Source organism: Oncorhynchus kisutch, unplaced genomic scaffold, assembly GCF_002021735.2.
Source record: "Oncorhynchus kisutch isolate 150728-3 unplaced genomic scaffold, Okis_V2 scaffold3274, whole genome shotgun sequence".
Lineage (NCBI taxonomy): Eukaryota > Metazoa > Chordata > Actinopteri > Salmoniformes > Salmonidae > Oncorhynchus > Oncorhynchus kisutch.
The window spans coordinates 99136-111983 of record NW_022265219.1 but is presented as its reverse complement, the minus strand read 5'-3'; the positions used below and the strand labels follow the sequence as shown (position 1 = coordinate 111983).

Sequence of the window (12848 nt, the reverse complement as noted above, 5' to 3'; positions counted from 1 at the left end):
CATTTATTTTTTAATAAATGTGCAAACATTTCTAAAAACCATCTGACCAGCCATCCAGCTGGCCCTACCCACCTTTCTGGCCAATAGCCTACTTTATTGGGATCTCAATTGCTCTATCCCTCATTCATAGCTTGATTACTTGTCTTGCCCATGTTTGAATGGGCAACGAGCAGAAAATGTATGACAAATAAAAACAAATGATTCTCACTTGATGTCCAAGATAAGTAATTTCAATTGAGCCAATGTTGTGGAGATTGTTGCTGTGTAAGATATTTGTTTTAGCCTATAGTCGTTCATTCATAATGACAGGATACCTAACTAGAACACTTATATATATATATATATATATATACACGACAGCTGCCAAAATGGCTGACTGAAAAGCTTGACATGCATAATGAGGTTGCAGAACCTAGGCTTTTGATGTACTGTAGGCTTGTGTTAAACTATCGATTGAAAGGTATACATTATAGAATGCATACAAATATTCTAATACTATTCAAACAGTGAGAAAAAGTAGTAGTAAACACGCAGAAGCAATATGAGATGGTATTGAATCGTGTTAGTTTATTTACCTCTGGGTATAGTTCCTCACAAGTTAGTAATGAGTATTCTGGGGACAATATTCAGGATAATAATGTTTTGTGCTAAGGAGGAAAGAGAATGCCTGAAGCACAAGGCAGGATGGATTGAGATGGGACTGTTTTGTATGATGAGTATAGAGTAGGAGAGTAGCTAAAAAAAAGTAGATGACTCCTTTTCATGAAGAATGGTGCAATTGAAAGTGCCTTGAAACACATGTTTCCCTTTTCTGTTGTGGAATTCTGTTAATTCATACACCAACACTCAAACAAACCTGCCCAAAGGGGTGGGTTTAGTACTAAAATAAGACATGTGAATCTTAATGATACTTCTAATTGTAAACTTGAATATTGAACATACTGGGACCAGTGTTTCGCCAAAAATGGTAGCCCCGCCTTCCTCTGTCTGGATTTCCCTCCACACTTCCTGCTTTGTTTGAGAGGGAGCGAATTGACGGACTGAATAGGCTAGCTGTGGAGTTTAGAACATACGAATGTGGGCTGGGAAGTTTAGAACATACTAAGAATGTGCTGGTTTTGAGTGATTGTGATTCACTCCCAGTCAGTGACAACAGACAGGATAAGGATAAGCAGTCAGGTTAAGTTAGGTTGTTAAATTACTGTGCAAGTTAGCATTTGTTGATTCAATTTAGCACTTAGCAAGTTCTGGTCACTACAGGATCCTGTTTTGAAACTGGATGTAAAGGGTGAGTGACCTCATGTGTTTAACATTGAGTTACTGCATTAAGATATACTTTAATCTTCGTCTGTAAACTTCACTGAATGGATCATTTTATGTAAGTGGTGATGTATTGGTGAGGCCATTGAAGGCATCTGCATACCTTACTGATGTAGCAATGGTTGGCCCGTTAACGCAGCATTTTGACTTAAATATACTTAACTCACTTAGTCCTCTTCATCTTCTACCGGTGGAGTGTCTTTTGCCACAGTCCGTGCCCTGTCCCATGAGACCCATCTACTCCAGCACAGCCACCACTGTCCATCAATATGTGTCCAAGCCATCAGATCCTGAACGTCTTGATTTCAAGGGCAATGTTCCTACGGCCAGTCTTCTTATACATGTTCCATTAGAGATCATATTTTGTCAGTGCAAAGCAAACTATTGTGTGAAATATACCACTTCATAATTGAAATATCATAATACTCAACTTCAAGTTGTTTGAGGCACAGGAGTGTGTTGTGTGATTTCTGGGCTGGAACAAAAGCCTGTGCACTCCATGGCCCTCTAAGTAATGTCAGGATCAATAATTTAGCCAGCTAACTGAGAAAGATTCACTTCCAATGTAAACAGTACTGACTCAATAATACATCATTTACTTTAGCTCTTTTGATAAACCAGAAAACAAACCACTATATCTGAGAGTTTGTTAGTTACCTGGCTAACTTATTGATTCTGCTTTGTGACATACACTGTAGGACTAGGTTGGCCACACCTTCCTTCACTTAGCCAACACCTGGTGCGACAAATCAACAGTAATCAATTAGTATGAAATTAAATTCAGGTGTGCAGACTGATAGTATCTACTGGACTTTTTCACTGGGAAACTAAAATCAAAAGTCGTACTTAGTCTAGCCGTTGATACTTAGTCTGAGTGTCCACAGGTGCATTTAATTGTCTCCTTTCACAGGGTAATCTAACTGGGCTAAATAGAATTTCATCCAAATGCAAAGGGAATCCCCCTATGAATGTTATCATAGAATTTCATCCAAATGCAAAGGGAATCCCCCTATGAATGTTATCATAGCTTCCAGGCTAGGTTGGCTATTGCAAGTGAAGGGTAGGGTTCTTGTATCCTTCCTTCTCTCCACCCTGCTGCCTGCAGGCTTGGAGAAACTAGCAGCCTCTGTGAATGCTGCTTAGGTGACATGAAAGGTCAAAAGCGGTGAGGGAGGAGCACCCTTCTCAAATGGAACAGTAATCTGGGCTGTAAGCTCCTGCTGTCAACATAGCAGCATGGTGATTTGTTCAGAAACATCTCTTTTGCATAAAATATGTCTGAATTTTCAAACTAGCTTTCATTGGGAAGGCGGATCAAGCGTTTAAAAAAAATTGTATGTGAAAACAGAATCCTACTCGTTACTCCACCTGCTTAACCCACTTTTTTTGTTTTGAGCCACCGTCGGCCAGAGCAGGGCACCTGACTCACGCCCATGAGGCAGCCCGGTTCCAAAACAAATGCAATCGCTTTTCACCCGGTGCAAACACCTCCCACCGGGGCCAGATTTGAAACCCATCACTGAATCGCCTGCTTGAGTTGCCTGGCAGGCTTTGCACTCTACCAATCAGAGTTGACAGGGTGTAAAAAGGAGGAGGAGCTGCATGATTGTGGGTGTGTCCTATCTTGGACTTCAACAATAGTGTGTATGGGAAAGTCAGTGCTTCCACTTCTATTTGAATTTAATACACTTCATTAATGAAGAAATGAAAAATTCATTTGCATGAATCAAAAGCATTGAAATGCAATTAAGTAGAGTAAAACAAAAACAGAATTGTACATGATTGACCTTCTTTTGCTCTCTCATATCTACCACCTTTCAGGTCAAGCATGGATGTTGCTGTTGCAGAGGAACCCCTGAGGAAAATCTTCAGAGCAAAAAAGACTATGAAAGTCAGCGATCGACGGCAACTGGAATCCCTTCACACCACTCTTTCCTCTCCATGTTCTTTCCCATCCCCACCTCAGCCATCAATGGTAAATGGGAAGCACTGTGAAGCTGTGTCTATGGAAGTAGATAAAGAAATACATGGAACTACACATACCACCACTCATGCCACTTCCTCCCTGACAGCCACATCCCTAACCACTGAGACCTCTGAGGAACCAACAGCCTCTGAATTACTGGTTTCTTCATCACAGAACATACACTCTGATGTAAAAGATCTTCAGGAAGAAGGAGAGGGGGACAAGGACTCTACATTACCCAGCCTCGAGGTAGAAGACAAAATTAAGGGGGATAGAAATTCCAAAGGAGATGTTATTGTTTCCTCTCCTGTGAGTTCAGAGAAAACAGAAGCAGTACGAGAGAGACAGGTTGATGGTATGGAAATGGACCTGGTACCAGGTACCACTCAGGACACAGTGCCCATATTGAACCCTGCCGCCTCCCTCCTCCATTCTTCCAACACGGCTGTAGAGTCTGTCTCTTCCCCTTCGCTCTCCCCATCATACACGGCAGAGTCAGACCAGGAGGTCAGGCCAGGGTTCCTGGTGCTTAGTGAAGATGATGATGTCCAGGATGAGAGTGATGAGGAACAGAGGGAATGTGAAGGAGGGGTAGAAAAAGTTGAGGTTAACATGAAGAAGCCAGAACAAATTGTAAGTGGTGCTCCAGTTGACTCTCCGTCCCCTTCATCACCAACGCCCCTTCAGATTGATGAAGGTAATCTTTTCCAATCCCAACTAAAGTACCACAGTCATTATGTCAAGTTTAGATGTTTATTTACTTTTTTTAACCTTTATTTAACTAGGCAAGTCAGTTAAGTACAAATTCTTATTTTCAATGATGGCCTAGGAACAGTGGGTTAACTGCCTTGCAGAACAACAGATTTTTTGACCTTGTCAGCTCGGGGATTTGATCTCGCCACCTTTTGGTTACTAGACCAATGCTCTAACCACTAGGCTATCTGCTGCCCCAGATGTTAGCTAGGTTGCATGAATTTGTCATATTTCTGACTTCAACTGGCCTGTTGGATAGCGGAAATAATTTATTTTTCAAGAAGTTAGCTTAGATTATAGCGGTGTTTTGATAGTTGGATGATATTATAATGTGTTGTGTTCTCTCTAAACAAGAAGAGGAGGGTGCTGTTCTACAGAAGAAACGATCCTTGTCTGGAGACTCAGAGGATGGTGGTGAAAAACAGGGAGAAAGAGACTTGGAAGTGGTGGAGAGGCATAACAAGAGGCCCAGAGTAGACTGTGAAGAGCTGGAGGCTCATGTGGAGCTGAAGATCAGTGGGAGCTCTGAAAGGCAACACAAGCTAAAGAAGGTTGGTCCTCAATTGAGATGTATTACATTTTTTAATTTAAATAAACCACAACATCTAATTTCCCAAGTTGTAGTCATGTATTTTTTTATTTATTTTTTATTTCACCTTTATTTAACCAGGTAGGCTAGTTGAGAACAAGTTCTCATTTACAACTGCGACCTGGCCAAGATAAAGCATAGCAGTGTGAGCATACAACAAAGAGTTACACATGGAGTAAACAATTAACAAGTCAATAACACAGTAGAAAACAAAGGGGGGGTCTATATACAATGTGTGCAAAAGGCATGAGGAGGTAGGCAAATAATTACAATTTTGCAGATTAACACTGGAGTGATAAAAGATCAGATGGTCATGTACAGGTAGAGATATTGGTGTGCAGAAGAGCAGAAAAGTAAATAAATAAAAACAGTATGGGGATGAGGTAGGTGAAAAGGGTGGGCTATTTACCAATAGACTATGTACAGCTGCAGCGATCGGTTAGCTGCTCAGATAGCTGATGTTTGAAGTTGGTGAGGGAGATAAAAGTCTCCAACTTCAGCGATTTTTGCAATTCGTTCCAGTCACAGGCAGCAGAGTACTGGAACGAAAGGCGGCCAAATGAGGTGTTGGCTTTAGGGATGATCAGTGAGATACACCTGCTGGAGCGCGTGCTACGGATGGGTGTTGCCATCGTGACCAGTGAGCTGAGATAAGGCGGAGCTTTACCTAGCATAGACTTGTAGATGACCTGGAGCCAGTGGGTCTGGCGACGAATATGTAGCGAGGGCCAGCCGACTAGAGCATACAAGTCGCAGTGGTGGGTGGTATAAGGTGCTTTAGTGACAAAACGGATGGCACTGTGATAGACTGCATCCAGTTTGCTGAGTAGAGTGTTGGAAGCCATTTTGTAGATGACATCGCCGAAGTCGAGGATCGGTAGGATAGTCAGTTTTACTAGGGTAAGCTTGGCGGCTTGAGTGAAGGAGGCTTTGTTGCGGAATAGAAAGCCGACTCTTGATTTGATTTTCGATTGGAGATGTTTGATATGAGTCTGGAAGGAGAGTTTGCAGTCTAGCCAGACACCTAGGTACTTATAGACGTCCACATATTCTAGGTCGGAACCATCCAGGGTGGTGATGCTAGTCGGGCATGCAGGTGCAGGCAGCGACCGGTTGAAAAGCATGCATTTGGTTTTACTAGCGTTTAAGAGCAGTTGGAGGCCACGGAAGGAGTGTTGTATGGCATTGAAGCTTGTTTGGAGGTTAGATAGCACAGTGTCCAAAGACGGGCCGAAGGTATATAGAATGGTGTCGTCTGCGTAGAGGTGGATCAGGGAATCGCCCGCAGCAAGAGCAACATCATTGATATACACAGAGAAAAGAGTCGGCCCGAGAATTGAACCCTGTGGCACCCCCATAGAGACTGCCAGAGGACCGGACAGCATGCCCTCTGATTTGACACACTGAACTCTGTCTGCAAAGTAATTGGTGAACCAGGCAAGGCAGTCATCCGAAAAACCGAGGCTACTGAGTCTGCCGATAAGAATATGGTGATTGACAGAGTCGAAAGCCTTGGCAAGGTCGATGAAGACGGCTGCACAGTACTGTCTTTTATCGATGGCGGTTATGATGTCGTTTAGTACCTTGAGTGTGGCTGAGGTGCACCCATGACCGGCTCGGAAACCAGATTGCACAGCGGAGAAGGTACGGTGGGATTCGAGATGGTCAGTGACCTGTTTGTTGACTTGGCTTTCGAAGACCTTAGATAGGCAGGGCAGGATGGATATAGGTCTGTAACAGTTTGGGTCCAGGGTGTCTCCCCCTTTGAAGAGGGGGATGACTGCGGCAGCTTTCCAATCCTTGGGGATCTCAGACGAGATGAAAGAGAGGTTGAACAGGCTGGTAATAGGGGTTGCGACAATGGTGGCAGATAGTTTCAGAAATAGAGGGTCCAGATTGTCAAGCCCAGCTGATTTGTACGGGTCCAGGTTTTGCAGCTCTTTCAGAACATCTGCTATCTGGATTTGGGTAAAGGAGAACCTGGAGAGGCTTGGGCGAGGAGCTGCGGGGGGGGCGGAGCTGCTGGCAGAGGTTGAAGTAGCCAGGCGGAAGGCATGGCCAGCCGTTGAGAAATGCTTATTGAAGTTTTCGATAATCATGGATTTATCAGTGGTGACCGTGTTACCTAGCCTCAGTGCAGTGGGCAGCTGGGAGGAGGTGCTCTTGTTCTCCATGGACTTCACAGTGGACTTCACAGGACTTCACAGTTCTGTGTGTCCCAGAACAACTCTCGTATCCTGAGTTGCATGGCATATTTCTGTCAAAAAAAACAATGTATTTTTATTGGTGCTAGCTTCTCGTGTTTTGGGTGTTATTTATAAAAAAAATCTCTGGACCGGTTTTAAGGTTAAACAAATCAAATAACCTTCAATCTTTTTTTCCTCACTTGTCCATTAAAATCCCTATCCTCTCTAGGTGGTGCAGCAGCTTGTTGAGGAGCAGTTGTGTGTTCTGCAGCTCACACTAATTGACAAGAGTCTTCAGGGGCTCAGAGACAGACTGGACAAAATAGAAAAGCACCCGAGTGCACTCAAGAGCCTGCAGGTCAGTTGTCAGAAGATAATAAATAAAACACAAACTGGCTAATCTAGGATAAAGACATTGGAATGTATTGCCCATTAGACAAGCAAATCCATGCTCCACGTGTGCCCTTTCAGGCAAAGATTGGCCGACTTTCTAAGAAAGTTGGAACTGCCATCCAGGCCAGGGAGAATGCCAAGAAACCTCCAGAGGTGAGTGAAAATGGAGGCAATTGATCTTTCAATGTTGACTGTGATTTCAGAGGGAACTTGCTTTTTTGAAAGATTGATGGTACCATTGGAACTATATACAAAGTGCTTTTCCCTATATTCATCAGGTACTGTTGCCACCTACCTCTACTCATGCCACAGCAACCACCCCAGCAGAATCAGCAATTCTCGGCCTGAGGTAAGTCATTGGTTTGAAGTGTAGCAGCGTGTCCCAATTAATCAGAGGAAAAAAACATTTCACCGGAGGGTAACCCAAAGAAATAGGTGCATTGACAACGAAGATTCAATTTGTCATTGAGTTATTTGGGATAAAAGCAAATTATTGGATTTACAGTGATGTCATACTGTATCTCTCAGCATCCACTTATGTTTGTGTTCACCATCATTCTCCACTGAACAGCCTTTTGATCAGCTTCCTGAATCCTCTGCCTGTAATCATTTCCTCTCCTCCTTGTAAACAGAACAATGGGGAACAACACACCGGATCCAAAGCGTAATGATCAGAGCAGTCAAACCCCTACTCCTGTACGTAATGATCAGGGCAGTCAAACCCCTACTCCTGTACGTAATGATCAGGGCAGTCAAACCCCTACTCCTCTACGTAATGATCAGGGCAGTCAAACCCCTACTCCTGTACCCACAGGTGAGTAGGAGGGAGTTAGTCTGTTGGCAGGTTTCTCTTTATCTTAATCTGTGTGTTTTCTTTAACCAACTGATATTATTATTGTATACGGCCTCTTCTTTTTAAAAATCTCCATTTCTTTCTCCTCCACAAGCCTCCTTGCTACCTTCCCCCTCTTCCACAGCCTCAGCCGGATCCCAACCCACATCCCAAACCTTGATGCTGAGCACCTGTGTTACTCCAACACCAGGCCCGTCCGCCTTCCCTCTCCAGTCATTCCTCATACAGCTGCCTGGTGGAGGGACAGCCATCCTTACCAACCCAACCAACTCTCAGCTAATCCCAGTGTGCGCACTTCCCGCCATGACAAGTTCCACCGTGACACCCACCACTGCCTTCCTCCTGCAGAGGACTACTCCCTACACCCCTGCTGCTCCCAAGCCCCCCTCTGCTTCTGCCCTCTTATCTCATTTCGCTGCCATACCCATACCCACAACCACGACTACACCCACTGACACACCAGCTGCCACAACGTCTCACATGACCATAACCACACCCACATGCAGGGCCACAACCACACCCTGGGCCACAACTGTAACCACACCCACATGCAGGCCCACACCCAGGGCCACAACCGTAACCCCACCCAGGGCCACAACCGTAACCCCACCCAGGGCCACAACCGTAACCCCACCCAGGGCCACAACCGTAACCACACCCAGGGCCACAACCGTAACCACACCCAGGGCCACAACCGTAACCACACCCAGGGCCACAACCGTAACCACACCCAGGGCCACAACCGTAACCACACCCAGGGCCACAACCGTAACCACACCCAGGGCCACAACCGTAACCACACCCAGGGCCACAACCATAACCACACCCAGGGCCACAACCATAACCACACCCAGGGCCACAACCATAACCACACCCAGGGCCACAACCATAACCACACCCACACGCAGGGCCACAACCACACTCTGTGCCACACCCAATGTCTCCCACCCTGGAGCCACTGGGACAGTCAGCAGGCCCAGCTCCGGTGTGTCTGTCTCTGTCTGTGAGTCCATTCGGCTTGTGTCTGTGACGAACTCCACTTCAACTTCATCCTTACCAAGAATCTCAATGCCAGCCACCACAGGCACTCAACCCTCTGTGCGACCAGCTACCTCTGTGCAACAAGCTGCCTTAGTACAACTAGCTGCCCCTGTACCACATGTGCCTGCGAAAACAGGTTAGTTTACACCTCAGAAGTTTGGCTTCTTATCTTGGAAGAGTAAATGTAAATAGTTTGTTTTGCCCGGATTCTCAGTGTCATTCTAACTGAGAAGCTGTTTTCCTACACTCCTATGTATGTATGTAGGTAGTGAATATACAAACCCTCCTTCAGACTCCACACAGGCATCTCACCCTGCCAAATCAGAAGCATTCATAGACCTGACAGAGGAGGAGGAGGAGGATGATGATGTTCTAGGTAAGATTGAAATTGCCTTTCCCTCCCGCTTCCTTTTGGTGAGCAGTATTTTATGATATTGTAGAGGCCAGAAGTGCAGTGAGTTGTACATCTCCTGAAGTTGTCCCCATGTGTTGTGTGCAGTTACTGGAGTGCTGAAGGCTCCGGTGGCTTTGAAGGCCTCACCCTCGCCTTCAACAGCGGGTCAGCGAACAACAGCCACACAGCAAACAGCCACCTCCACTTCAGTCGGCACACAGGCCGGTAGGTGGTGTCTTGTGCCAACACTGTCTGTGGTTATGTTGACAGCATAACCAGATTGTTTTTCTCTTTATTTATTGTTTCAGTGAGGTCATCTCTTGGTCAGATGTCAGGTGTTGGATCTCCGCATGCTGTTTATCATCGCCCCCTGCAGGTGAGACTACCAAATATTTGAAAGCAGAGCAACTGTCTTTCAATACATGCGCTGCGTTTCAAACTCATAAAAGACACACCCTCCTCCACTTACCCTCGCCTTATGCAAGTGGGGGAATACCCGCGGCCGTCTTTGTTGTCAGTCCAAATGATTAGCCAAGCAAGGGAAGTTGGCAACGTAAGCCCCTCAGCCCTTGTTTTTGATCGAGTTTGTGAGTATACAATTATGTTCACTCCGGGGCCTGAAACGCCCCATAATTCTATTTGCGTTGATTGTACATCCGCTAAGAAAAGTCAGCCTAAACTTAACCAACATTAATATGGCGAGTCAACATACAAGTGTAAGTAAAAACAAATGTAAATCAGTTAGAAATGGTGCTACTAAAGCACATGACGGCTTAAACACTTAATAAAAGTAATGATGTTTTTGTTTGGTTAGCTTTTGAAAATGATGGCTTGCGCACAACTTTCCCTGACATCACACTTATACATTGTAGTTTTCAATGTATCTGATATAGTAGGATGGCTAACATTCGATGTCTGCGGAGGCGTTGTCTTCTAGCCAAGATATGAAATGCAAACATAATTGACTGTAGCGCATATAAGGCACACACAACAGCTACCAATGGTTCCATGATGACTGAAAACAACCGTGAGATGAAAGAGTGACACATTTCCGGGCAAGAGCGGTCCGTTTAAAATGAATTCCTTCTTCCGTCGCCCCTTGCCCTGCAAGTGTCAACTCGTCAGATGTCATGATATGTCACCAGAAGTGTCCACTTAATTTGAGGGCTGAGGGGAGAGGGTGTGTCTTTGTCTTTTAAGTGTTTGGAATGCAGCCATGGAATACTGCATGTTCCAGAATGTTTTCCAATTGGAATAACATTTACATATTGGCCTATAATCAACCAAAGAGAGTAAACATAGCAAGTGGATGTGAAAGGCTGAGTGAAAGTTGTAACATTTTCATCAAATTAATCTTTCAGGGCTCCCCATCTAAAAGTGTTGCCTCGGCAACATCCACTTCATCTTCCACACCTTGCCCCCAGCCCTCCCCCCTTCCCCCCTTGCCTGTCCCACCTCAAACTATCAGCCTGCCCCTAGAAGCGGCCAGCACCAGCCCTCCACAGCAGCCTCTGCTCAAAATAACCCGGGTTCCGAGCCATAATGACGGCATCGTGCTATCCTGGTCTGTGACTGAGGTAGACAGGAGCTGTGCTGCCGTGGACAGCTACCACCTATACGCCTACCACCAGGACCACTCTGGCCCCAGCACACACCCCCTACTCTGGAAGAAGATTGGGGAGGTGAAGGCCTTGGCTTTGCCCATGGCCTGTACACTCACACAGTTTGTCTCTGGCTCCAAGTATTACTTTGCAGTCCGTGCCAGGGACGTGTTTGGCCGCTTTGGACCATTCTGTGAGCCTCAGTGCACTGACGTCTTAACGTCCCCTTCACCGAAAGCTCCAATTTAACCACACGCTAAGAATGAAGTTCAAATGTATTGTGTCAAGTTAAAACAAGAGGAGAAATGTTGATTCTGCAGATTTTTGTTCTGGTTACTTAGAAAGCCAAAGTGAAAAGTTCAGTAAAGCTTCTGGCAAAACTAATTGCTCTATTTTCAAATGAATGTGTTTTATCAGAATTGTGCACTCAAATCATATTTGAGCCCAGGTGTTTACAAGAGTGACTTATCATTGGAATGTTACTGGGAAATGTTGTTGCCCATCTTGGTGAAATGGGTTGGCCCCATGTGACCACTGTCTCCCTGCCGTGTGTCTGCCTACCACACGGGAGCAGCATTGTACCAAAATGGTATCTTCGACACAGGATGAGAGGATTTGAAAATCAAATCTGAAATGGCCTGTTCCCGTTTCTGAACGATTATGGACAAAGTATTCTTCTCCTTCTAGTTTCCTGCAGGTATTTGAAAACTCAAACTTTTCATTGCAATTGTCAGTCTAACTGAAAGAACATACTATGAAGGGCAGAATGACCATGTTATTGTATGGTAGGTAATACACAGTAGTTTTGCATCTCATGAGAGGCTTTAGCATGCTCATTTATGTGCCCTCTCTTTTCCTCCTGCTCAATTCCTGCTACTGGGAAGGACAAGTTCTACAGTTCAATTAGACATGATCTAGGGCCTCCTGTGTATGTGGGCACGTCCTGGGACATTTTTTTTATGGATGTAATTTAATATCGTTTTTTTACCTTTTTAATTTGGCATGAACAGAACCAGTCATGATGATTTCATATTGTCAAACAAACAACTTCAAAAAGTAGGCTACCTGCGCACGTCAACTCCAAAATAATTCCAGTATCCTAACATTTGATGAATAGATGAATGGAAAGAGACATCTGTTACGAAACACCAAAAAGTGTAATGACATTCTGTGATTTTCATTAGGTCTACACTTTTGTAGCCTGAATTTATTGATCCGTCTTTGACAAAAGGAAGTTTTTTGGGGGGGAGAAAGAAAAGTTGGGGCGACTGAAAAGGGGCTGAGAGATGGAACTATCCCGGGATGACAAGTGCAGCCACATGGATATATATATATATATATATATATATATATATATATATATTTTTTAAACCATGACCGGCGGGGGTGTTCGTTTAATTTGGAGTACACTTTTATTTTAAGATTTACCTCTAGCAGTACAAATTGCATTTTAAAGAAATAGTAGAATTGTTTAATTAGTATTATTTAGAGACCCTGCCCCCCCCCCCCACCCCAAAGTTAGACTTTGTTGCATTTAGTGGGACTCATGTCTCATTCAGGGGTCTGAGACACTCCTGGGTCCCATGCAATTCATACTGTCTGTTGATCGTTTTATGCTCTGTCTGATAGTGACATGTAAAGTCTTAATGGCTGGTTAGAAACATGTAAATAAATGCATTGGACCGGACAACAGAAAGGACCAAGAAATATTCAGACTATTGTAATTGTTCATTAAAATGTTTGTAAACTCTA

The 12848-nt window shown here is 44.6% G+C and overlaps 1 protein-coding gene across 5 annotated transcripts; it reads left to right on the top strand.

The window, feature by feature from the left end:
* Positions 1-982: 982 nt before the first annotated feature.
* On the top strand, positions 983-12848 carry LOC109897357 (activating transcription factor 7-interacting protein 1-like). 5 transcript variants are annotated; one of them, XM_031820355.1, is made up of 13 exons: positions 985-1288; positions 3142-3295; positions 3393-3983; positions 4394-4590; positions 7044-7172; positions 7286-7360; positions 7486-7556; positions 7840-8021; positions 8155-9237; positions 9367-9477; positions 9601-9720; positions 9804-9871; positions 10857-12848. In XM_031820355.1, the coding sequence occupies exons 2-13, from the start codon at positions 3262-3264 to the stop codon at positions 11343-11345; spliced, it is 3150 nt and encodes a 1049-aa protein (XP_031676215.1). In that variant the 5' UTR covers positions 985-1288; positions 3142-3261; the 3' UTR covers positions 11346-12848. The 5 variants fall into 5 exon arrangements, with proteins under 5 accessions (XP_031676217.1, XP_031676216.1, XP_031676215.1 ...); XM_031820357.1 differs by having other exon boundaries at positions 983-1288; positions 3142-3983; positions 8185-9237; XM_031820356.1 differs by having other exon boundaries at positions 983-1288; positions 3142-3983; positions 9394-9477.

Bases quoted from the DNA above. Each gene is read 5' to 3' on its own strand.
- LOC109897357 (XM_031820353.1), top strand. From the start codon at position 3,149: ATGGATGTTGCTGTTGCAGAGGAACCCCTGAGGAAAATCTTCAGAGCA. The intron at 3,984-4,393 runs GTAATCTTTTCC...TCTCTAAACAAG, and splicing joins GCCCCTTCAGATTGATGAAG to AAGAGGAGGGTGCTGTTCTA. The intron at 4,591-7,043 runs GTTGGTCCTCAA...TATCCTCTCTAG, and splicing joins GGCAACACAAGCTAAAGAAG to GTGGTGCAGCAGCTTGTTGA.